The sequence below is a fragment of the Labeo rohita genome, chromosome 23 (assembly GCF_022985175.1).
Source record: "Labeo rohita strain BAU-BD-2019 chromosome 23, IGBB_LRoh.1.0, whole genome shotgun sequence".
NCBI lineage: Eukaryota > Metazoa > Chordata > Actinopteri > Cypriniformes > Cyprinidae > Labeo > Labeo rohita.
Window position 1 is genome coordinate 25,555,205 of NC_066891.1, and position 25,120 is coordinate 25,580,324.

General features: G+C 36.9%; 1 protein-coding gene and 1 pseudogene across 1 annotated transcript; one reads left to right on the forward strand and one right to left on the reverse strand.

The window, feature by feature from the left end:
• Nucleotides 1-1,616: 1,616 nt before the first annotated feature.
• Nucleotides 1,617-5,823, forward strand: LOC127154599 (serine/threonine-protein kinase pim-3-like; annotated as a pseudogene).
• Nucleotides 5,824-6,104: 281 nt separating this feature from the next.
• On the reverse strand, nucleotides 6,105-24,477 carry si:ch211-117c9.5 (sodium- and chloride-dependent creatine transporter 1). The gene is made up of 14 exons (XM_051096231.1): nucleotides 24,058-24,477; nucleotides 21,807-22,076; nucleotides 17,854-17,985; nucleotides 17,364-17,646; nucleotides 16,303-16,435; nucleotides 14,789-14,923; nucleotides 14,418-14,521; nucleotides 11,906-12,030; nucleotides 11,663-11,775; nucleotides 10,541-10,681; nucleotides 10,333-10,435; nucleotides 6,729-6,829; nucleotides 6,475-6,645; nucleotides 6,105-6,252 (listed from the first exon to the last, which is right to left on the reverse strand). Exons 1-14 carry the CDS (start codon nucleotides 24,080-24,082, stop codon nucleotides 6,121-6,123), a joined length of 1,968 nt encoding a protein of 655 aa, XP_050952188.1. The 5' UTR covers nucleotides 24,083-24,477; the 3' UTR covers nucleotides 6,105-6,120.
• Nucleotides 24,478-25,120: the final 643 nt, after the last annotated feature.

Genomic DNA, 25,120 nt, shown 5'->3' on the forward strand with positions numbered 1-25,120 from the left:
AATTTTGCTATCTCAAAAAAAAAAAAAAAAAAAACAGCTCACCAAATGATTCATTATAATTTAATCTATAAAGCATATGCCACTTCCTATTTATCATATAAAATCAAAAGAATTCTGACCCCTTTTGTCACCTGTGTAGCAGCTCAAGTCAAGGTACATATATACATATATTGGGACTGTTCCTGAATTGCATTGCTCTGGTGCTTGGTACGGGACTTATTGTCAGATCTTCTGAAGACTCAGATCCAAAAGGATCCACTGCTTTATGTCTTGCTGGACGATTCATCGCTATCATTTTTAATTTATCATTAAAAAAGGATTCTGTCTGGTCATCCTGAAACTGGTTGGATCCATCGACCCCAGTTAGGTTTACTAGATTTACATGGCCCCCCATAGAAATATAATACAATTTTGGTTGGACCTCTTTTGAGACTTCATCTGCCTCCTAAAAATCCTGTGTTGTAGTTGTTATGGCATTAATATTGTTTTGGAATATTGTATTGTAAGTCTTCCCCTCTTTTTCCCCTGCTTTTCTGTATTTTATGCAGATCTTGGGCTCTGCAGTAAATAGTTATAAATCTAAAATGTTTAGTAAATGAATCAAAAAAATAAAAATTCTGTTAAAATCCCATTATGTGGTGATATCTGACTCCTTAAAGTGATTTCAAGGGCATTTTTGTATTTTTGTAATGCCATTTTTCAAATTTTTTTAAAAGTATGTCATCTTTTATGTTTAAATTGTTTAACATTTCTAATTAAAACAATAGAATAAGAATAAGAGGAATAAATTACCAATCATATGAAATCAGTATTAATAAAATGAACTTGTACACAAGAGGTGCACAAAAGAACAAGTGTATTTTCTTATTTCATTTAATGAGACTCAGAGGTGCCATGAGTGCAGTTAAATGAATAAATTCATGTTGAGATTAATGTTTTAAATATAGAATTTTGAATATAAAAATGATTCAAATAACTGAAATTATACTTTAAAAAACTAACTAAAACTGCCAGTAGATGGCGGCAAATCACTGATTTTATCACTGAATCATTCATTCAACTGATTCATTCAGGAGTGAATCAAGTGACTGTCTTTATGAACGAGTAATTGAATCATTGACTCACTTGATTCCTTTAAAAACACGTTCATTCATAAACGAAGCACTGCTGTGTTTGTAGCTGTGACTTTGTTTGAAAGTGTTTTCAAACAGAATCAGACAATAGTGTTGTAGTCAGACAATGTAAGTCACTTAATAATGTCACTTTTTTATTGAGCTGTTGTATTAAATCAGCATCGCATTTGCAAATTTCCTTATTAATAATCATTAAACTCTGTCACTCATCATAGTTTATGACAATCTCACATTTTCAGTCGGTCGAGCTGTAGAGCTGTGTGTGTTTCTATAAACGTCCTTGATCTTTATTTAAATAAAATTAGCCTACAAGCTATAATGAACATTTTTTAAAACTAAATAACTAAAACGGTTACATAAAACATTATCATAAACGTCAAATTAAAAAAAATATATATCAAGAATAAGTGCGTAAATATTCAATACGTCCGATGCGACGTATGCGTGCGCTCGCGATTCAGTACTCACGTATGCGACGTAAGGTGTGATTCGCATTTTAGTTGCTATGCGACGCAATTGTGAGTGAATATATAAACAGTCGAACCATCGCTGTCTGTTGGTTGAGACGAGGCGACATTTGCAGAGACTTTGCTGTGCAGATCTTGTGATTCTTGAAGAACTTCGAGGGATTCCTGAAAGAAGACTTTGATTTCAGACGGAGATCGACGGACATTTTCTTTGAGGAGAGTATTTGTTAAAGAATTAATCTTATTTCTGTAGACACTTTTGTTCTTCTTTTCTGTTTTGGACTTGTTTGTTTTCTTTCTTTCTTTCTTTCTTTCTTTCTTTTGAGTATTTCCAAAGAGAGTTTTATTTTCATTCTCTTTTTCTGTATTTTCTCTTTTGTTGGAGTTTGGAGGAGGTTGCTAATGGCCCACATGAGTGAGAGACCAGGTAAGTGTTTTAATTTATCATTAATTTATTATTGGTATTATATTGTATAGTTTTGTAGATTGTTTGACTAAATAATGTGAAGAAACTTGTGCATGTTAACACATTTAATCCCATTGTTTGTCAGCTAAATGATCACATGTATTTTATCTCATGTAATTAAAACAAACTGCATGACTTTTTATTCCTTGTCACAATTGTAATGGTAAAAAACAACAACAGAGCTGCTCAATTATAAATTAAATCCTAACAGAAAGTTAAAAGAAATAAAGTGACACATTTGATGTGAGCATGGATATTGATGAATGACGATTAATAAAACAGTGTTAAGTATTGTAAGTGTGTAATATTTTAGCCTCAGGCCGCTCCAGATCCAGGAGTGCTGCTTTCACCCAGACGGCTGGTCAGGAGGATGGGACACGTGGCTCTGGTGATCGAGATCAGGATCCGCTGCCAAACCCAAACCAGCCACCGAGCCAAGAGCTACCAGGATACATTGCACCTCTACCTTCTGACTTGGCTGTTTCTGTGTCCACAGATCAGCCTCAGAGGAAGAGGAAGCGGCAGAACGGCAGCCAGGAGGATGAAGGTCCGTCCACCTCGTATAAAAGACCTGCCAAACGCTCCCGCAGAGGTCAGAATAGACTGATATTAAAGATGTTATGAATAGAAAATGTTAAAGTAACAGGTTTAGATACTGCAACATCATCTCTTGTGATCTTGTGTGTTTCAGAAGTGTATGCGAAGGGCCCATTGCTGGGGCGAGGTGGATTCGGCTCTGTGCATGCTGGGATCCGCAGGTCTGACGGACTGCCAGTAAGACATTTTCTTCCCTCCTTCATTCAAACAGCTTTTAGAAATGTTGATATCAGTGGATGTCATCCGTCAGTGTGATTTACTGCGCTTTATCTGTTTACAGGTTGCCATCAAGTACGTTTCTAAAGGCAGGACGCCTGAGACGCTGAAAGTTGTAAGTTTAGTGTGAATCTGTTGTTCTGTCTCTGTCTCTGCATTCAGCTCTGGATATAATGGATCGTTTGTCACTGCAGGAAGGCCATGGTCGGCTGCCGCTGGAGGTGGCATTGATGACCCTGGTCAATTCGGCTCCTGCCTGCCCCAACGTCCTGCAGCTGCTGGAGTGGTTTGACCATCGCAGACGCTACACCATGATCCTGGAGCGTCCAGTTCCTTGCCAGGATCTCCAGAGTTTCTGTGAGGAGAACGGATATCTGGATGAGAGTCTGGCTAAGAAAGTCCTGCTGCAGCTGATCAGCGCTCTGAGACACTGCGAGAGCCGCGGGGTCCTGCACCGGGACGTCAAACCAGAGAACCTGCTGATCTCCACAGAGTCACATGACATCAAGCTGCTGGACTTCGGCTGTGGAGATCTGCTAAAAGACTCGGCCTACAAATACTTTGCAGGTTGGTTTGATCTCACTGCAGTGATGTGTTTGTCAACTTTTGATGAGGGAATTTGTTTGGACTGGATGTTTGTGGTCTTGTTGTGTCTCTCAGGCACTCTTGAATACGCCCCTCCTGAGTGGTTTCGGCAGCGCCGCTATCATGCAGGACCGGCTACGGTTTGGTCAGTGGGGGTGACGCTCTTCAACATCCTGTGCGGTTGTTTCCCCTTCAGGGGCGCACGGAGGGTCACCTCCAAAAGCAGACTGCACTTCCCTAGAGAGCTGTCTACAGGCAAGAGACAGAAATCACGTCCAGATCCAGGTGAAGTGTGATGTTTTGTGTTTCTGAAGACTGTGTTGTGTGTAACAGAGTGCCGTCAGCTGATTCGCTGGTGTCTCAGTGCATCGGCATCAGATCGGCCCAGTTTAGACGACATTGAGAGCCACCCCTGGTTACACTGAACAGGTGTCCAGTGACACACACTTATCTGAATCACAGCAGTCATGGCTGGATTGTGTTGTTAGGATCAGTCAAGATAAATGCTCTTAATTATTTGTATAGGGTGAGCAGGAGTGACACAGGAAGTGCAGAGAACTGCTTCCTGATCACCTACTGAAAGAGGATCATGGACTAATGGCTGCCACACAATTAGTTTAGTTCATCGTCTGCTCCAGTCTGTGAGGGGCTCTGTGTGGATACTGGAGGAGCTGAACACACAGCACCAGCAGAAACCAGAGCCAGAGATCAGCTGCAGTAGATAAATATATAGTTTTATTCACAATTAGAGTAGAGAAAATAAAGATAGAGAAAATAAGCATAACAGGAGCAGGAGCAGATTGTAAACTAGTAAAATATGTAGGACAGGGAAAAAAGACAAGAAATAAGAAATCAGATTAAATAAATCCTAATGGTCAAATTAGTCCAGTGGTGGTGATAGACATGTAGAATCACTTTAAACTAAAGACAATAACATTATACAGCAGTAGGGTAATGGTCGGTGCGTGTGGTCATAGAGTATAGAGTATAGGTAAAAAGTATAAACTAGAATAACGCATTTAAAAAAAATGGAATGGGGAAAAGGAACAAGAAATGGAAATAAGAAAAATCAGAAGAAATTAGTCCCAGCTCCTAAATTTAATTAACCCAGTGTTTGCATCTGGCAAACTGAGAATCCTAACTAGGGCTGCAACTAATGTTAATGAAAAACATTATATTATATTATATTATATTATATTATATTATATTTATTGTTCAGCTGGTTGAAATTTAATATCTGTTTATTTTGGACGTTGTTAACATGAAAGATCAACCCATAATATAATATTTATCTTTTATGTATTATGTTTCTTTATACATTTATTTAAATAAATTATGTAAATAAATATCAATTAAATTATACATTCATATTTGTGTAAAGCCTACACATTTACAGATTATTGCAGGGTATAATGTGTTTGGAGACACTGACGGTGGTTTAATGTGTGTGTTTGTTATATTACTATTTCTAAGGCTAAGGATACAACAGGAACACAGTGAACTATGATAATACTGTACATTAGACACTTTAGTACAAAGTAATATTCAGTACAAATGAATAAACAGCAGATTTGAAATCATCTGACATTGTTTGCTCATTCAGCAGTTAAACTGTGTAACTCTTCAACTGTTAAAGTTTCTTTCACAACAGCACAATCACTAAATGTAACAATACTGACCTCACAAAGAAGGTCTGAAAGGTTTTGTGGCGACTCTGTTCTCTGACTTGTTAAACCCTCATTAAACCCACTTGTTACAAAACATTTACAGCACTAATCCCATTCCAGACCTCATGAAATTCCAGCATTACAATCCAACAATAAACTCACAATTTCATTATATAAACTCAGAATTAGTACTTTTATTCTTGCAAATTCTGTGTTTATATTTCACAATCCTGTTCTTGTTGCATGTGTCAGTGTTGTGAAAACAAATCATTGTACAAGAGTTTATGGAGAAAATGACAGAACAATATGTCAGTGTATCTCTCAGTCTTTATGTATGGTCAGTTTCATTCACTGACACGGTCACCCTGAAAAAAGAAAGAGTTAAGAAAGGAATGAAGGAAGGACAGAAAGAGAGTGAGAATATGAATCTGCAGCTGCAGGAAGGGGACGTACAGATAAGAAGCTTCAATGATCCTGACCTTGAGACAATATCACACTGATATGTAATGATGACACACACTCAGACCTTGTTATTAGACTCACATTCATGTGAACTGTTGCTCTGTTACAGGACATGGCCTGCGTTACGAGGTTGTGACCAGCAGGTGTCAGTCTGTCCTTCACGGCCGTCCTCTCTGCTGCTGTGCCCAATAAACACCCTGATTCACCACACAATCACTGCTGTCAGTAGGTACTGATATATAGAGCTAAGGTGCCTGAGGCCTTTTTCTGAAATATAATTACACTGAAAGAGCGCTTGGACAAAATTATTACTGCATGACAGCTGATATGCACAGACTCTGCTGTGGCTGAATTATTTTAGATGACACTGTGTATGTTAATGGCATATGGGTGCTCTGCTGTGTAATATGGATTTGACTTGATTCTCTTGCTTATGACAGAGTAAACACTGCTCTGTGTGTGTGTGTGTGTGTGTCTGTGTGTGCAGGGCAGTGTTGTCTGTATCTGATCATTTGCTGGCCAGGATATTAAATGACACTTTCATATAACAGTGTGTTTTTATTCTCTTCTGCCTTTGGTAGAAGTCTGGCTTCATTCTCAGGTGGAAGGAACTCGAGGTGATGTCGACCCCAGATAGGTGTAGTCAGATGCTGCCAGCGCTGAACAGAGAGAAATGCAGAGTCACACACATTGAACAGACCACAGATTCATACAACTACTGGTGAGTAACCAGAAGTCACATGGCATCAAATGAGTTATTATCAGTACATAAATCAAAACCACAAAAACTACTTAAAATCATGAGTGGCTTTTAGCTGGATATACTACAGAGTAGTTTTTTGCATAATTAAGCAAAGTAGCAACACACGTGAAAGTCGTACCTCCATGAGAGAGCCTTTGCAGTGCAGCAGTTTGTAGAGGACGGTGAGAGGAATGCAAAGCATGGATGAGAGAGCAAGAAACCAGCCCAGCACCTCACCCCACCACGGGTACACATATACCGCATTATACACTAATCGCTTGTAGTTGACCACATGAAAGAAGAAAACACCCTGCCAAACACACAAACACCCTTTTAATAGCCTATCAGGAATCTGAAACCCCATGCTGATTCATTATTGTGTGAAAAACCCACCAAACACACTACCGGAGTGACATAAGACCAGCACCACTTCATATATGGCAGAGGACGATAGCCGATCATACAGGCCACGTTGTCCATGAAGCGATCAGCACCTTCAGAGAGAATCAGAGAATGAGAGTGAGGTGTTTCTGGGTTAACACACAGAATCTATATGTGTATCTGTATGATCATTTTCAGGATTTGAGCATGATTTTTCCAGGCGTGACATGTTCCTGAACCAATATTCTTGTTGGCATGGGAAACCACTCATATAAACCAGGGGTTCCTAAATCCTTTTGGTAGCTGATCCCTTTACATGTAAACTTTTACTTCAAGTACCCCTGAGATTTTAATTTAGTATTTCAATAATTTAACATATATAAGTTCACAGCAAGGTTATCAACTTACTTGAAACAAATCTGACTTGAAATAAAATAAATGTTAATGGAAAAATACAAGTTTTGGTGTGCTAAAATATCTAAAACAAATAAAATTAATAAAAATTCCAAAAATTAAACTAAAAAAACTATAATAGTCAGCCACCTTGTCTATAGCTCTGTATCATGCTTGAAAAACTTGGTCTCTATTTGCACTTTGAATATTGAGAGAGTAGCCTAGCCTACTTTGATTATAGTTGCACTTATTGTTTGCACTTAATACGACTATTTTTTGTTGTCTTCATTTATATTTGTAAAAAGATCTTCAGTTAGGAGGTCTATAATTTATGTACAGTTCTAAGGTCTGAAGAGACTCATAAAATCATACAGGAGAAAAGCCAGTCAAGTTGAGTTTGTAATGTATGTAAATGCAGGAAACAGGATTTAAATCAAAAATATTTTCCCCCATTTTGTCTCAAAACAAAGTTACACCCTTGATAATAGTGTATCAGTATTAAAATATATAACATGTAAATAAATAACATGGTTCTTTGATGTCACGTGAAATGCAAATTTTTTAGTTTTTTAGTAATTGTTTTATTTTGGTTGAGTGTTTTTTGTTTTAAATTTATACATATAGAGATAGAGAGAGAGCTGCACGACTTGGCCAAAAAATATACACTACCGTTCAAAAGTTTGGGGTCAGTAAGACTTGTAATAGTCTTTAAAGAAGTCTCTTATGCTCATCAAGGCTGCATTTATTTGATTAAAAATATAGAAAAAAAACAGTAATATTGCAAAATGTTTTTACAATATAAAATAATGTTTTTTATTTTAGCATACTTTAAAATAGAATTTATTCCTGTGATGAAAAGCTGAATTTTTATCAGCTGTTACTCCAGTCTTAAGTGTCACATGATCCTTCAGAAATCATTCTAATATGCGGATTTATTATTAGAATGATCAGTGTTGGATAATATCAACAGTTGTGCTGCCAAATATTTTTTGGAACCTGTGATTTTTTTTTTTTTCAGGATTCTTTCATGAATAACAAGTTTAAAAAGTACAGTGTTTATTCAAAATATAAATATTTTATAACAATGTAAATTATTTACTATTAACTTTTAATAAACTTTTAATTATTAACTTAATACATCCTTGGTGAATAAAAGTATTAATTTCTTAAAAAAAAAAGAAAAGAAAAGAAACAATAAAAATGTACTGACCCCAAACTTTTGAACGGTAGTGTATATATATTGTGATTATTTTGTCATATATTGTAATTGCAATTTATGGAGCCCCATTCCCTGATTTTAAGAAAATAAAAATTAGTTAACCAATGTAGATGCCTCTAACTGTATAACTCATTCCCAACCAAAATAAAACCCAGTGTCTGTCCATAAGATCATATAACAGCAGCAACAGGTTTATGAGAATATGGACAGGAAGTAGAACAAATTATTATTTTGTGCAAACAATTTACTTAAATCAAGGGAAGAAATTCGTAAACTGTGTGCAAAATTGACTTAAAACGAGGTCAAGAATTAGTATATTGTGTGCACAATTTAGTTAACCGAAGGAATGAATTAGTAAACTGAGCACACGACTGACTGAAAACGAGGTCCCAAATTAGTAAATTGTGCATATAATTTAGTAAACTCAGAAGGCGAATTAGTGAATTGTGTGCACAATTTACTTACAATGAGGGAAAGAATTAGTACACTGTGTCCATGATTTACTTAAAATGAGTTAAAGAATTAGTAAATTGTGCGCACGATTTAGTAAACCGAGAGAACGAATTAGTAAATCGAGTGCACAATTTACTTAAAACCAGTTAATGAATTAGTAAATTGTGTGCACAATTTTGTAAACCAAGGGAACAAAGTAGTAAATCGAGCACACAATTTACTTAAAACAAGGAATTTAATTATATCTAGCGCACAATTTACTTAAATTAATCTTTGCGATCGCCTTTCCTAATAATGTGCAAAAGATAGAAATAACTTTAAACCATTTTTTAGCTGGTGAAAATACTAGTGGCCTAAAATTTTGCACAGTACTGTATATTATAAACTTTTCATTAAGACCCTAAAGAATCATATCAACTGGAAAATGGCCATCCGATGACCCCTTTAAAAATGAGGTCATGAATGAGTAAATTGTGTGTGCAGTTTAGTAAACCGAGGGAATGAATTAGTAAACTGAGTGCACAATTGACTTAAAACAAGGTCACAAATTAGTGAATCATCCACACTATTTACTTAAAATGAGTTAACAAATTAGTAAATTGTGCGCACGTTTTAGTGAACCGAGGGAATGAATTAGTAAATCGAGTGCACAATTTACTTAAAATGAGGGACAGAATTATATCGAACATACAATTTACTTAAAATGAGGGAACAAATTAGTAAATTGTGCACACAATTAAAACGAGTTAACGAATTAGTAAATTGTGCGTACAATTTAGTAACCTGAGGAAACAAACTAGTAAACTGAGCACACAATTGATTTAAAACAAGGGAACGAATTAGCAAATTAAGCACATGATTTAGTAAACTGAGGGAATGAGTTAATAAATTGTGCGCACAGTTTACTTTTTCCCCTGCATGTCAGGCATGTCAGTAGCAATTTAAACTGTGATATGACAATGATTTTCATATGAAAATGTTTCATTGGTAAAGTCACAGATGTTCTGAAAATACTGTGTTGTAAACGAGAAGTGTATATGAACATAGTGCCCTGCTTCACTCTGAAACACTGAGCACAACTGACTATATTCTTCTTTAATGAAATCACAGCATGAGCAATTTGGTATGATATAATGCTATTTCAGTTCTATTTCAATTGATTGTGCAGCCCCATTGGTTTCAATCAAATGATACATTTGATTTAATTAATTATAAGCTTTTCAACAACTCATAACCCTCCAGCTGCTCTTTAATAAACTCCTGTTTTGGAACCCCTGAAAAATTTCAAGATCAGGTTTGGGGTTTCCTGGTCAGTTTAACCACTAGCCAGGAAACTTCTTCTGTCAAGTCAGCTTCACTGTTCCAAAAGCTAAACCATCATAAACCAGTCTGGACCATAAAATTCCAAGTGGTATTTTAAGCAGGGCAGAATTTTTGTGAGGATTATGTTTGTTAGGAATGTTGCTGTAGGACCAACAAAATATGTTGATCCAGAAACACGTCCTACTTGGCAAAATCACAGTCTGTGTTTGCATGGCTACAGATATTTACCATACACCCAGGCCACCACCACACACTCCCAGAAGGCTTGCCAAAGCAGAGTAATCCCACTGGCAGAGTAATAATCAAACAGCTGAAACACATACATCCCTCCCTGTACAAAGATAGAATATTACCAACCAAAAACACAATCAGGAAACGCAATGTGCTGATATGAACTCTACTGTATTATATACTTAAAATCCAGCCTCAGACGTACCTCAGTTACCATGGAAAGATCAATAGTAAAACAGGTAAAGCAGCATATTGCGACAACAACTTCACGACGCTGAGAGCCCAGGAGTGACTTTGGGGGCAGCATGTCCATTATTCCAGTAATAAAGCCTTCAACACCAACAAACTGAGAGAGAAAGAGAGAAAACAGAAGAAACTAGCTTAAAAGGAAGCTGTTGATCTAACCGAGAAATATGTGGGCAACAAGGACATCTGAATGTGCCTGACCTTGTCAAACACTGTTGCTAATCTAAGAGCGCTACGTCTAATCCAAGGCATTGTGTGAACATTAAGGCGCCGTTCACACAGGATGTGTTCTTGCATTCCTGTGCTATTTTTTAATGGATGCTTTACATCCACATGCGTCATACTAACAGAGATTACATGGCTGGAGGCTGGTAAGCTGCTGTACTGCTGCTGGCTAATATATGTTCCTACTTGCAGATAATACAATTTTAATGAAATAAAAGGTCACTTAAGTATACTTAAAGAGAGACATTTTCATGATTATGTTTCTTAACTCACTTAAAGGGATAGTTCACCCAGAATTGACAATTACCCCATGATTTACTTACCCTCAAGCCATCCCAGGTGTATATGACTTTCTCCTTTCAGACAAATACAATAGGAGTTATATTAAAAAATGTCATGGCTCTTCCAAGCTTTATAATGGCAGTGAATGGGTAAGATTTTGAAGCCTAATAAAGTGCATCCATCCATCCTAAAAAGTGCTCCACACGGTTCTGGGTCAATAATAAAGGCCTTCTGAAGTGAATTAATGTGTTTGTATAAAAAAATATCCATATTTAAAACTTGTGAACACGCATACGACAGTTAGTGCTGTGTGGAGTACTTTTTATGATGGAGGGATGCACTTTTTTGGACTTCAAAATCTCAACACCCATTCACTGCCATTATAAAGCTTGGAAGAGCCAGGACATTTTTTAATATAACTCACTGTATTCGTCTGAAAGAAGAAAGTCATATACACCTACGATGGCTTGAGGGTGAGTAAACCATGGGGTAATTTCATTTTTGGGTGAACTATCACTCCAAGTTTCTGTCATAAATAAGTATCTGTGTCATAAATGAGTGGGTGGAGCCTCACCTGACTGTCCAATCCCAACACCAGAAGCATGAGAAAGAACAGCACTGCCCACAGCGGCGCTAAAGGCATGAGCGAAACTGCTTTTGGATAAGCAATAAATGCTAAACCAGGACCTGAGCGAAAACAAGATGTCACTATTATAGTACCATGTTCAAAAAATCTATTGTAGTATGGTACATTTGTTGATGCAATCAAGGAGAATTAAGGAACGGAGAATGTGATGAGAACGGAAGCATATCTCACCACTTTCTGCCACGTTACTGATGTCAACGCCTTGTTCGGCCGCCATGAATCCCAAAACTGAGAAAACCACAAATCCTGCAAAGAAGCTTGTGCCGCTGTTTATGAGAGCCAGGATGAATGCGTCCCTACAGTGGGAGAAAGAGAGAAATTATCGTGGGATTAGCATGTAGGAGAACATGCAGCGCACAGGGTTAAACTGAGTGGATGTTGAACTCTTGCAACCTCTGATCTCTGATCTGATCACATGCATGCAAACATACACGCACTACAGTCCCACAGGGATGCTGCGGGATTATGAAGCCATACAGAAAAAAACACTGAAAAAACATTTTGGCAGGGTGGCCTTTGTTTTATTACAATGTTTATTTACAGACAAAGGAACATAAACTGTCCTCTATAAAACACAATTCTACGTATACAGTGAGGTCCAAAAGTCTAAAACCTTCATTTACAGTGAAAAACCCTCATTTATAGTAAAAATTACTATATTATATGCTACTCCATTATATTATTTAGTGTGTGTGTGTGTGTATACAGTTGAGGTCAAAAGTTTGCATCCTCCATTCAGAATCTGCGAAATGTTAATTATTTTATCAAAATAAGAGGGATCATATAAAACGTATGTTATTGTTTATTTAGTACTGATTTGAAAAAGGTATTTTACATAAAATACATTTACATGTAGTCCATAAGAGAAAATAATAGTTGATTTTATAAAAATGACCCCTTTCAAAAGTTTACATACACTTGATTCTTAATATTCTTGTTACCTGAATGATCCACAGCTGATTTTTTTTGTTTAGTTATAGTTGTTCATGAGTGCCTTGTTTGTCCTGAACAGTTAAACTGCTGCTGTTCTTCAGAAAAATCCTTCAGGTCCCACAAATTCTTTCTGTATGATTTTGAGATCCATCTTTTCACACTGAGGACAACTGAGGGACTCATATGCAACTATTACAGAAGATTCAAACACTCACTGATGCTTCAGAAGGAAACACAATGCATTAAGAGCCAGGGGCTGAAAACTTTTGAACAGAATGGAGATGTGAAAATAAGAACATTTTTGTTATTTTGCCTAAATATATATATATTTTTTTCATTTAGTACTGCCCTTCAGAGGCTACAGAAGATACTTACATGTTTCCCAGAAGACAAAATAAGTTAAATTTACCCTCATCTTCAAATTTAAAAAGTTTTCACCCCTGGCACTTAATGCTAGGGCTGGGAATCGATTCCAAAAAGAATCGATTCCTCAGTTCCGAGGCGTTGGGAATCAAGAGTCGATTCCAAAGGTTGGAATCGATTCCATCAAGGGGAATCGACTCCCCATTCAGAGCCATTTTCAGTTAAAAAAAAAAGCGTATATATGGGCGCCTCTCAAACAAACGGCTGCATCATACAAAGGCTGCAAATCTCGGCTGCTATGTCATCAAACGTCGCTGAACGTCAATTCACGAAAATAAACTGAATGAAGCAGTCCATTAAGCACTTGTTAATTTGCCTCTTGCTCGCTAATAGTGATTAGAAGTTTGATTCGTTTCCACGAAAAGGTTCTTTCGGATAGACTGTTTTAAAGAACCAGTTCAAAAATGATTCAGAGGTTATTTTAAGATGTAACTGGCTTATATTGTCCACATGAGCGCTGCACAACATTATTAATCATGACGTGATTGAGGTTCTTGGTCCTATTTTTAAGCTTTCTATCAGCCTGTGAAAATTCTGTAAGAAAGCGCTGAGAGCACAGATAAGTGGCCGAGAGCACGCCTGACTGACAGATAAACCACAAGCTCTTATATCAGTGTCATCAGTGGTCTGGTTATTTTGTTTCAGTGTACAGTTTGTTAATTTTGTGCAACGCATACGGTTGAAGTAAACATCGATTCCAGAACCAAGAATCAGAATCGGACTCGATTCCAAAATTTTCGGAAACGAACAGCCCTAACTTAATGCATTGTGTTTCCTTCAGGAGCATCAGTGAGTGTTTGAACCTTCTGTAACAGTTGCATATGAGTCCCTCAATTGTCCTCAGTGTGAAAAGATTGATCTCAAAATCATACAGTCATTGTTGGAAAGGGTTCAAATACACAAAAATGCTGGAAAACCAAAGAATTTGTGGGACCTGAAGGTTTTTTCTGAAGAACAGCAGCAGTTTAACTGTTCAGGACAAACAAGAGACTCATCAACAACTATCACTAAAAACAAAAACACAGCTGTGGATCATTCAAGTAACAACACAGTACTAAGAATCAAGGGGATGTAAACTTGTGAAAGGGGTAAGTTTTATAAATTCAGCTATTATTTTCTGTTGTGGACTACATGTAAACATCTTTAATGTGAAATATCTTATTCAGGTCAGTACTAAAACAATATCATGCATTTTGTGTGATCCCTCTTATTTTGGTAAAATAATTAACATTTTGCAGATTCTGAAAGGGGGATGTAAACTTTTTACCAACTATATATATATATATACACACACAATTATCTGTGTGTGTGTAATATTTTTGCTCACTGGTAACAGTTGTTGTTGAATCGGTTGTAGCTCCCAAGAGCTGTCAGGGCCCCCAGACCGATAGCATAAGAAAAGAAGATCTGTGTGGCAGCATCAATCCATACCTGCCATCATAATCGCATAATCAACAAGAATTACATAAACATGTAACCCGGCTCTAGTTTTTGCTTTATACATGCAGTACATGAATAAATCTTTGCTTTCTGTTGGATCTTAATGCTGAAAAAAATCTAAAAACACCTAGATTTATATTGCCTAATTCTTTTTCAACATAGCAACTGTTTGTTTACTCTTGAAGGCACTTGCATATTTTACTTGACTGGCCAGAAATGTAATTTTTAGCTTGAGATAAACTGCAGCCTTGCTCTCACCTGTGCCTCTGAGAGTTTGCTCCAGTCTGGTTTCAGGTAGTAAATAATGCCATTAAGAGCTCCTGGCAGTGAGACGCCATGAACAAACAAGACCACCAGGACCAGATATGGGAACACAGCTGTGAAATATACAACCTGCACACACATATAGACACATTACTGTACCTCTCATATTTTCCACCTAAATGTATAACCACTGTACTTTCTGAAATGAGTAATAATGTGTGCGACATTACAGATTTATGTTTATTATCACGGTTTGAAATCTTTTCAAGCACTATGACTAAACCCAGCACACACATATATCCGCTGGGAGAGCTAATAATGAGCTTACGTGGCCAGTGCTCTGGCCTTTGATCTATTTTCTCATGTTCCCAACAAACATTCATAATGGTTGGGCTGGTGTGCACAGTAAGTGTATGTAAGGGATAATGTAGAGCCAGCCATCATTATCGCAAAATAAAGCCTAGCAGGGTGAACAGGACCCTGACATGAAGCGGATAATGAGCATCTGACTGTACATTATCCCACTTATTACACGGCTACTTATCAAATAAATATATGAAATTTTGATTTGAGTACTTGTAGATTAGCTTAAAAGTTTCAATAAGAACAACCCATTACAGAGTTATAACACCTATTACAACGTACAAAAAAAATCAACGCTGCAACAATATTCAAACAGTAATTTGTATATTATTGAATGATCAGGGGTGTTTCCTCCAAGAAGGCAAGGGAGGCAATGTCTCCTCAAATATTAGATGAGAAAAAAATTTATGGTACAAAAATAAAACACCAATATTACAAAATATGACATTGGAAGGTATAAATCACTTGTTTTGCTAAAGTAAAACTGTCCAGCAGTAACAGCAGCAGGTAAAATTACAGCAGGAGTTGGCGTCTCTCTCGCCTCCCCTGAGTCCATTGAGTTTTAACAGACCCTGTAAAGCACGCGGTGAGTTTAGTGAAGGGTAATTGAGAATAAATGGGGAAAAGTCACATGAGAGGAGGCAATGCCTCTAACGCAATATGATTGGATATGACTGGTTATGACTAGCTGTGATTGGTTCATGCAATAAATCCCGCCTCTTGTGTTCATGCTTGTTTGCTTTGCAAATCAGGCTTAATGAACAATATAATGGCGTTAATAGGAAGACTAATTTAAAAAAGTAAGTAAACAACTCACACACTTAGATATAACCACTTTGTTACGTCAAAACATGATCTGTGGGAGTTTTTAATGAGTAATCAGCTTGGTGAAATTTAAAGTGAATCTTTGTGACAAGTATTTACCAAGCTTTAATGACTGATGATACGAAAAATTAAAAAATAATTAAAAGTTAACTATTAAAAAGAATAGCTAAACATCACAAGTAAAATAAATTGTTTAAATTGTTACTGCCTTGAGTTATTATTTTGGAATGAATGTAAAATGCTTAAAAACACTAACTTGATGAGGTTCATACTTGGTTGAGATCTTCTAGCCACCATCTTTCACAAATATATATTTGTACCTTTCCAGCGGACTTAACACCCTTCCAGATGCAGAAGTAGACGATGACCCATGTAGCAAGCAGACACAAGACCATATAACCATTGATGCCACCCACTTCATCCAAACCGCCAGACAGACGCAGGACCTTATGCCTGATCAAGTAAGAAACATTCTGTCAATCTAAAGTTAACACTTTAACTTGACATTTTAAGCAAAAAGGTTTGAGCAACCATGCTATATCACAAATGTAATCACAGCTAAAGAACACTGACAATGTAGTAAGACGGTTAATGCATACATACAATTGAAGTGAAAAGTTTACACACACCTTGCAGAATCTGCAAAATGTTAATTAGTTTACCGAAATGAGAGGGATCATACAAAATGCATGCTATTTTTTATTTAGTACTGACTTGAATAGGATATTACACATAAAATATGTTTACATATGGTCCACAAGAGAAAATAATCATTGAATTTATAAAAATTACCCAGTTCAAAAGTTTACATACACTTGATTCTTAATACTGTGTTGTTACATGAATGATACACAGCTGTGTTATTTTTTGTTTGTTTGTTTAGTGATGTTTGTTGTGTTTAGAATCAAGCGTTTGTAAACTTTTGAACAGGGTCATTTTTATAAATTCAACTATTGTTTTTTCTTGTGGACTATATGTAAACATCTTTAATGTGAAATATCTCATTCAGGTCAGTACTAAATTAAAAATAACATGCATTTTGTATGATGCCTCTTATTTTGGTAAACTAATTAACATTTTGCAGATGTATGTAAACTTTTGACTTCAACTGTGGATAATACATACAAATGGTTAATACACGAACAGTTGGCGGTAGCCATTGACTTCTATAGTATTTTTTATAGCTACCATTAACTGTCTGGTTCTTCAAAATATCTTCTTTTGTATTCAACAGGAGAAAGGAACTCACAGGTGAGTAAATTACAGAATTTCATTTTTCAGCTCATTTGATGCCACAACATTTTAACAAACATTTCATCAAAGTAAGTAAAAATCTGTGCCTTGGCCTAATCAGATTGGAAAATATTTTAAAGACACTTACTCCCAGAATTCCATAACAGATGATCGCAAACCCGTGGGCTCCACACAGCTGGTGGTGCTGTTAAAGGAGGAAACGTTGTTGGGAGAGGAAGGGGACAATGACTGATTGAAACACACACGGCTGAAGTTAGTCGTACAGTTGACTGTGTTCCACTCATGTCCACACGTGGCCCACGGCAGAGGGGAAGTGAAGGAGTGAGCCAGAAAATACAGGCCCCACACCAGAACCATAATGTAGTAGGTGTTGCAGAAGAACACGATCACCATTGATGCCAATCCAAGCCCTGGAAAAAAGAAACACACTGCCCTTCTTCAGCCTGCTGCATGTCTCATGCTGGACAATATTAAAAGCCAGACAGATCGATATTCTGTTTTGCCATTAAAAATGAAAGATAATTGCTTGCAGGACAATGTATGGATCTGTTTAAGTAGAGGCTGGCAAGGGTTGGGATGTAAGATACAAATATGTTGCGTTGTTAATAATACTCCACCTTTAAAAAGAGGTGCGATGTTCCATGTGGCAACCCCACCCTGTTTCATGAACTGACCCAGTGCGATCTCCAGGAAGAATACTGGAACACCTCCAACAAATACCATCAGGACATAGGGGATCAGAAAAACACCTGCAACAATGGAAATGACATGACTTTAAAATGTTTATTACAAAAATAGTATTTTTAAAGGGACAGTTCACCCAAAAATGAAAATGCTGTCATTAATTACTCACCCTCATGACGATCCAAACCTGATGTTCATTTGTCTTCGGAGCACATATTTTTGATGAAATCCGAGAGCTTTCTGACCCTGCATAGACAGCAACGCAACTGACACGTTCAAGGCCCAGAAAGATAGAAAGGACATCGATAAAATAGTCCATGTGACATCAGTGGTTCAACCGTAATGTTATGAAGCCACAAGAATACAAGAAGGAGAAGAAATTGTTGAATAAAGTTGTTATTTTTGTGTTCTTTGCCCGCAAAAAGTATTCTCATAGCTTCATAACATTACGGTTGAACCACTGATGTCACATGGACTATTTTAATGATGTCCTTACTACCTTGAACATGTCAGTTGCGTTGCTGTCAATGCAAGGTCAGAAAGCTCTTGGATTTTTTTCAAAATTATCTTCATTTGTGTTCTGAAGATGAACAAAGGTCTTACAGGTTTGGAACAACATGAACATAGGCAAAATCACAAGAGCCTCTGTTCATTTTAACCAGTAAGAAATGGATTGCAGCTTGTATGACTTTATTCTTGTTTTCATAGTTCATTTGAGGCAGTTTTTGGCATTATTTTAATAGCAAATGTCACCAAGAGTGCATTGTTGTAATACTAGAGGGTGCCAGCACGATATATCCCTCAGATATTACAAGTGCGCCCTCATACTTTGTCCTGTGTATACGAGAATACGTGCTCACTGTAAACAGGTATTTATTAAATCATTTTATTTAGTGAAGCGCAACCCTCATAGAAAGAATGTGTGTTGCTTACTAAATAATGTATTTGCAGTCTGTGCATTTCAATTCACAAGATAAATTTTGTGTAGTGAATTTATCAAACGCACCATCCAACAGAGTATAGCTACTCTAGAAAAAACCTAAGACCCAGTAAAATTAATTACTGATTAATGAGAATTAAATATTTGAAAATATAAAATTTGTTGCGTATGTGTATGATAACTCATCCCAGTTATTATTTAGTGGTGGAAACAGCGGTTGGGGGTTGAGCACCCACCGGCAGAAACATAAATCGGCGCCCGTGAACATGAGTAATTAATGACAGAATTTAAATTTTTGGGTGAACTTTCTCTTTAACTGTGAACTGAATGAAATAAAGACGCTTAAAGGAGTAGTTCACTTCCAGAACAAAAATGTACAGATAATGGACCCCATTGTAATCCAAGATGTTCATGTCTTTCTTTCTGCAGTCATAAAGAAATTGTTTTTTGAAGAAAACAATTTAGGAATTTTCTCCACATAGTGGACTTCTATGGTGCCCCTGAGTTTGAACTTTCAAAATAAAATTCTAAAAAAATTTACAATTTATATACTTTTTAACCTCAATCGCTCATCTTGTCTTGGTCTGCGTATACTCAGTTTTTCCGGTTTAGGTTAGGGTATGTCGAAAAACTTCCATCTTATTTTCTCCTCCAACTTCAAAATCGTCCTATATCGCTGTTTAAGCTTTTTTTGTAAAGGGTGTTTGATCTTCTTTGATGTTCACTTTGTAAACACTTGGTGAAGTGGTTCACTTTGTAAACACTTCAACATACCCTAACTGTCTTAAACCGAAAACAACATGCAGACCTAGACAAGATGAGCGTTTTAGGTTCAATAGTACATAAATCGTAAATGTTTTTTAGAACATAACCGATCCTTTCGGTAGATAATACCGTTCTTCCTCGGCTGGGATCGTTTAGAGCCATTTGAAGCTGCATTTTGAGCTGAAGTTCAAACTCTTGGGCACCATAGAAGTCCACTATATCTGAGAAATCCTAAATTTTTGTTCTGAAAGACAGAACAACTACGAGTACATTATCTGTACATTTTAAATGCATGTTAACTTGCTTTAAATGCATGTTAATTGCAATTAAGTGTAAATGTATTATATATTATATTCTTATATCCAAGTGTACTTTGTGAATGTAAGTGAGAGAGCAAGATAGATTAGGTCTCCCTCACAAATCACGTTGTTTACAAATAGACATTTAGTATCAGCTCTTTAGACACAACTAACTGTTCTTGAGATGGCGTCTGATGACACTGACGCTGACTTATTGACACGCTTCAGCTGGCAGTGAAGGGGAAACAAAAAGAGCTTATAACTCTAAGCGACATACATCACCACCTACATGCGTCAGAGGAGCTGCGCAGATGGTTAATGTTACGAGAGAAGGAGAGGAGAACAAAGAACAGAGTCACTTCTTCACCCTTTGATAAACTCCGGTCATGAACAGCAGACAACCATTGTCCTTCTACTTTCTTCCTGTCTGTCGGGCCCACGTTTATTTTTCTTAGCGCTTTGACCTTCTAACTTATCTCTGCCGGCAGATACTTTGTTACATTTTGGCTGTTTTAGTTTATTACTGTTAAAAGAACAGTTCAGAAAAAATGGAAATGCTAAAAATGTACTCACTCTCAGACCATCAAAAATGTAGATGAATTTGTTTGTTTATCAGAACAGATTTGTATAAATGTAGCATTACATCACTTACTCACCAATGGATTTTTGGGAATGGGTGCCGTCAGAGTGAGAGTCCAAACAGCTGATAAAAACATCACAATAATCCACAAGTAATCCACACAACTCCAGTCCATCAAATAAAGGAACACTCCACTTTTTTTGAAAATAGGCTCATTGTTCAACTCCCCTAGAGTTAAAAAGTTGAGTTTTACAGTTTTCGAATCCATTCAGTCGATCTCGGGGTCTGGCGGTAGCACTTTTAGCATAGTTTAGCATAGATCATTGAATCTGATTAGACCGATAGCATCCCGCTCAAAAATGACCATATATAATGACGATATTTTTCCTATTTAACATTTGACTCTTCTGTAGTTACATTGTGTACTAAGACTGATGGAGAATGAAAAGTTGCGATTTTCTAGGCTGATATAGCTAGGAACTATATTCTCATATACTCTCATCTATACTCTCCCCATGGGTGCAGCAGGCGCAATGATATTACGCAGCGCCTGAAAGTGACCGGAACTAAGTTTGCGTAGATGCAGAGTTGCAGCCGGCAGAGTTGACGCTGCATAACATCATTGTGCCTCCTGCACCAATGGTACGGCAGCAAAGTTCCTTGATTATTACACCGAAATGAGAGTATAGTTCCGAGCCATATCAACCCAGAAAATCGCAACTTTTCATTTTTCGTCCGTCTTTGTACACAATGTAACTACAGAAGTGTCAAGTTTTAAATAGGAAGAATAGCTAAACTCTTTGGTCATTTTTGAGCGAGATGCTAATAGTCTAATCGGATTCAATGATCTATGCTAAGTTCTGCTAAAAGTGCTACCGCCAGACCCCGAGATCGGCTGAATGGATTCGAAAACAGTAAAACTCGACAGTTTAACTGTAGGGGAGTTGACAAATGAGCCTATTTTCAAAAAAGAGTCGGTGTTCCTTTAATGCCTTGTGAAGTGAAACACTTGTTTGTATGAAACAAATATGCAGCTTTTCACTTCACAAGATGTTAACTGATGGACTGGAGTGGTGTGCATTACTTCTGGATTATTGTGATGTTTATATCAGCTGTTTGGACTCTCATTCTGACGGCACCCATTCACTGCAGAGGATCCATTGGTGAGCAAGTGACATAATGCTACATTTATACAAATCTGTTCCCATGAAGAAACAAATTCGTCCACATCCTGTGGGACATCTAGACCCCACTCTATATATCTGTTCAGTTACATATGACATTTCTGTGTATGTATCTCACCTCCTCCATTCTTATAACAGAGGTAAGGAAATCTCCAGACGTTTCCAAGGCCAACAGCAAATCCAACACAGGACATGATAAAGTCCATCTGTCTGCTCCACGTTTGGCGTTCAGAATGCCCCAGTTCTATGGCGGGGTCGCCTGCATCCATAAGACCTGTGCAAACACTGGGCTCAGCAACCTCTGTATTGGACCCATCAGTTTCTGACACCAAAGGACGGGCGACTTCGGCTTCCTCCTGAGATTCATCCTCACACGTGCCGCCATCATCTGAAAGAGAGACAAACACAACTTTGTGAGAGCTTGACACTTCTTTTGCTTTAATTACAGCAGAAGTTTGTAGTGAAGTGTAAAAACCTGATATCACATGCATATGTGACCTTGGACCACAAAACCAGACTTAAGTAACATGGGTATATTTGTAGCAAAAGCCAAAAATACATTGTATCGGTTGAAATTATCAAATTTTAAGGACATTTAGTAAAGATCATGTTCCGGTGAAGATATTTTGTAAATTTCCCAGCATAAATATACCAAATTTGGACAACTCAATATTTTGCTTTTTTTGCACTCTCAGATTCCAGATTTTTAAATAGTTGTATCTCGGCCAAACATTGCACTATCCTAACAAATCATACATCAGCGGAAAGCTTATTTATTTATTGTTCAGATTATGTATAAATCTCAATTTAAAAAAAAAGTGACCCTTATGACTGGTTTTGTGGTCCAGGTTCACATATTTTGATTTAAATAATTCTCATTATATAGAATTATACAGAACTGGTCCAAAGAGTTGTAAAAAAATGTTTTTTTGAAAAAAGGTCTTTTTGTCCTCTCCCCAAATTTGTCACTACCAAAACACAGTAATATATAATTTAATATGAAAGGTTATATTGACCTATTAAGATTTTGCTTACATCTACATTATAAATATAGATTTTTTTTATTATTATTAAAAAGTTAGAGGTAAATCAATAAAAATTACAATTTAAACAATATTTCAAGTGTGATATGTTAGATTTGTTGTATTCTGAATCCAATTTTTCTTAGTAAAATGCAAAAAGTTGATCATACTGATTTCAAAGTTAAGGATTTATTAGTTTGAATATACATTGAACCAAAAACTATTATAACATCTTAGCTGATAATTCAGTATACTTTATTTTTGACGACAAATCCCATGTTTCGGTAGAGACAGTAATGTTTTGGTAGCAACCACATCACATTACAAAATTCACATAGTAAAACACTAAAAAAAATTTCCCAAATATGAGGATTATGTATTCTCTTTTGTCACTACAATGATGACATATTCCAGTCGTGACTGTTTCAGTAGTGACAATTATATGGGATAACGTCACTGCCGAAACTCCATCAAATCTTTCAGTAGCATCAGTATCTGTAGTAACAATTTTAGATACTTTTGACGCCAGCTCAAAGATGCTACTCAGCAGTAGTTATCTAGCAGAGTTCTGAACAGTGGTACACATAAAAACTAAACCCAAAAAAGTATGCTTAATTGTTGAAAAAAGGTGATCGGTAGTGAAGTTACACACAGAGTTTTCAGACTTTTGAACACATTTAGCTCAAAATGATAGGGCATATCTACTCACCATGTAGCTATGAGAGAGAGTGGCACATAACCCTAAACCTAATCCCAATTGAAAGTACCCAATAAATGATGATTATATATATATTAAGCTTACTAATATTTTAAATGTTATTGTGGGTTTTTCCAATAGATAATAGATCTTAGTAAACATCTAAGATTTGAATACTTATGTTTGGACCAGTTCAGCAGAACATATATACAGTATATACACACACATATGAATATATATATGAGTTCAAAAGCATGATGCCTTGATTGACTGTTTTGTTCCTATGACATCATTGTCAGTTTTATGTATGTCAGTGATGCAGTTGAATCCAGATTGGAGCGGATTGAAGGACTGTGTGTGTGTGTGTGTGTGTGTGAGAGTGAGAGCGTGTGTAAGGAAGAAAGTGAAGGAGAGACACCTGATACAGGTAAATACATGAAGAGACCAGATCTGGATCCTGTTCAGCCAGCTCGAGAGTTTTTAGAGCAGTCCGTGTAATGGAAAGATACAGTACGCCAAACACCAGTTCAGTTCAATACCAATTTTTAGGTTACATTATCATGTCTCAATAAAGATACAGCCATTAAAGTGTTATTTGTGGTATTATTAAATAGGCACGTAAACAAACAAACACATAAAGTCATTCTTACTGGAGAAATGCTCTTCTGGCGACATGCCGCGCGCCGGCCAGCAGGAGCGCCGCGCTCCCGAGAATTTACAAATAACGGTTCTTCACGTGTTAATTATTTTTCAATTCGCGTTCGTCAGTACTTTTCCGTGGGGTTGCTGTCTGATTGATTGAAAAGTGATCTTCAGCAGAAGGTTGATAAGATTGAGCTCCGAATTATGATAATTGACGTGCGTCGCAGGCAGACGAGGAATAAAAGGGTCTCAAAAGCAGTCGACAAAGCACTTGAAGGTAAGCCTGAAGAATCGCATGGATGTTGGTTGAACGCGAAAGATAGTAAGTCTTAAAGAATCCCCCGGTTTGGTTAAGTAATTTAACGGAAAAGCAGGTGTGAGGTTGCCGCCTGTCTCGTTGGATATTACACTGCTCTAAGCATCAGCGCTCAGCTCGCAGCGTCCCGGTTATTACGCTCGGCGCGGCGCTGTGATTGGCTGACGAACGTGCGGTCGTCTGTGATTGGCTGACGTCCGATGCTGTCACACACGAACGCGTACCTGACCAAAGCCGCGTAGTGATACAAACTATGCACGTATCTTCACTCCCTCAAGAACGTACATAGCGATACACTGTTCCCCTGTTAACACGCAAGAAGGTGTGTTAAGGACTTAAGCTGCAGAGGTAAACTGCTAGTCTGAGTAACATCTAAACAGAAAAGAGCCACTCATGATCAGTGCTGGGTTAATTTTAGTACACTGGGTTGATTATTAGCTTGAGGACCTGGTGAAAAAGGAAGAATAAATGTGGTTTCCTAAAAGTAACATGACTTGTACTTATGCTCCCGGACTTGACCTTCCTGTTGAACTTATCATCTGTTGGTTAGTAAAATGTGACAATGTATTGTAAGTGTTAGTGGATCTGCACAATGTGAAGAAAATTATTTAATATTTTTAAAATAATTAAAAAAAATTATTTGGAACATTTTACACTACCAGTCAAAAGTTTTTGAACAGTAAGATGTTTTTTTTTTGAAGAAGAATTTTCTTCTGCTCACCAAGCCTGCATTTATTTGATCCAAAATACAGCAA

What these genes read in the sequence shown, in the direction of transcription:
- si:ch211-117c9.5 (XM_051096231.1), bottom strand. Translation starts at nt 24,082, where the DNA reads ATGTCGCCAGAAGAGCATTTCTCCA. An exon ending in CATCGCACCTCTTTTTAAAG is followed by an intron (nt 17,647 to 17,853) that starts GTGGAGTATTAT and finishes TCTTTTTTCCAG; the next exon opens with GGCTTGGATTGGCATCAATG. An exon ending in TTCAACAACAACTGTTACCA is followed by an intron (nt 12,031 to 14,417) that starts GTGAGCAAAAAT and finishes CTCCCACTGTAG; the next exon opens with GGACGCATTCATCCTGGCTC.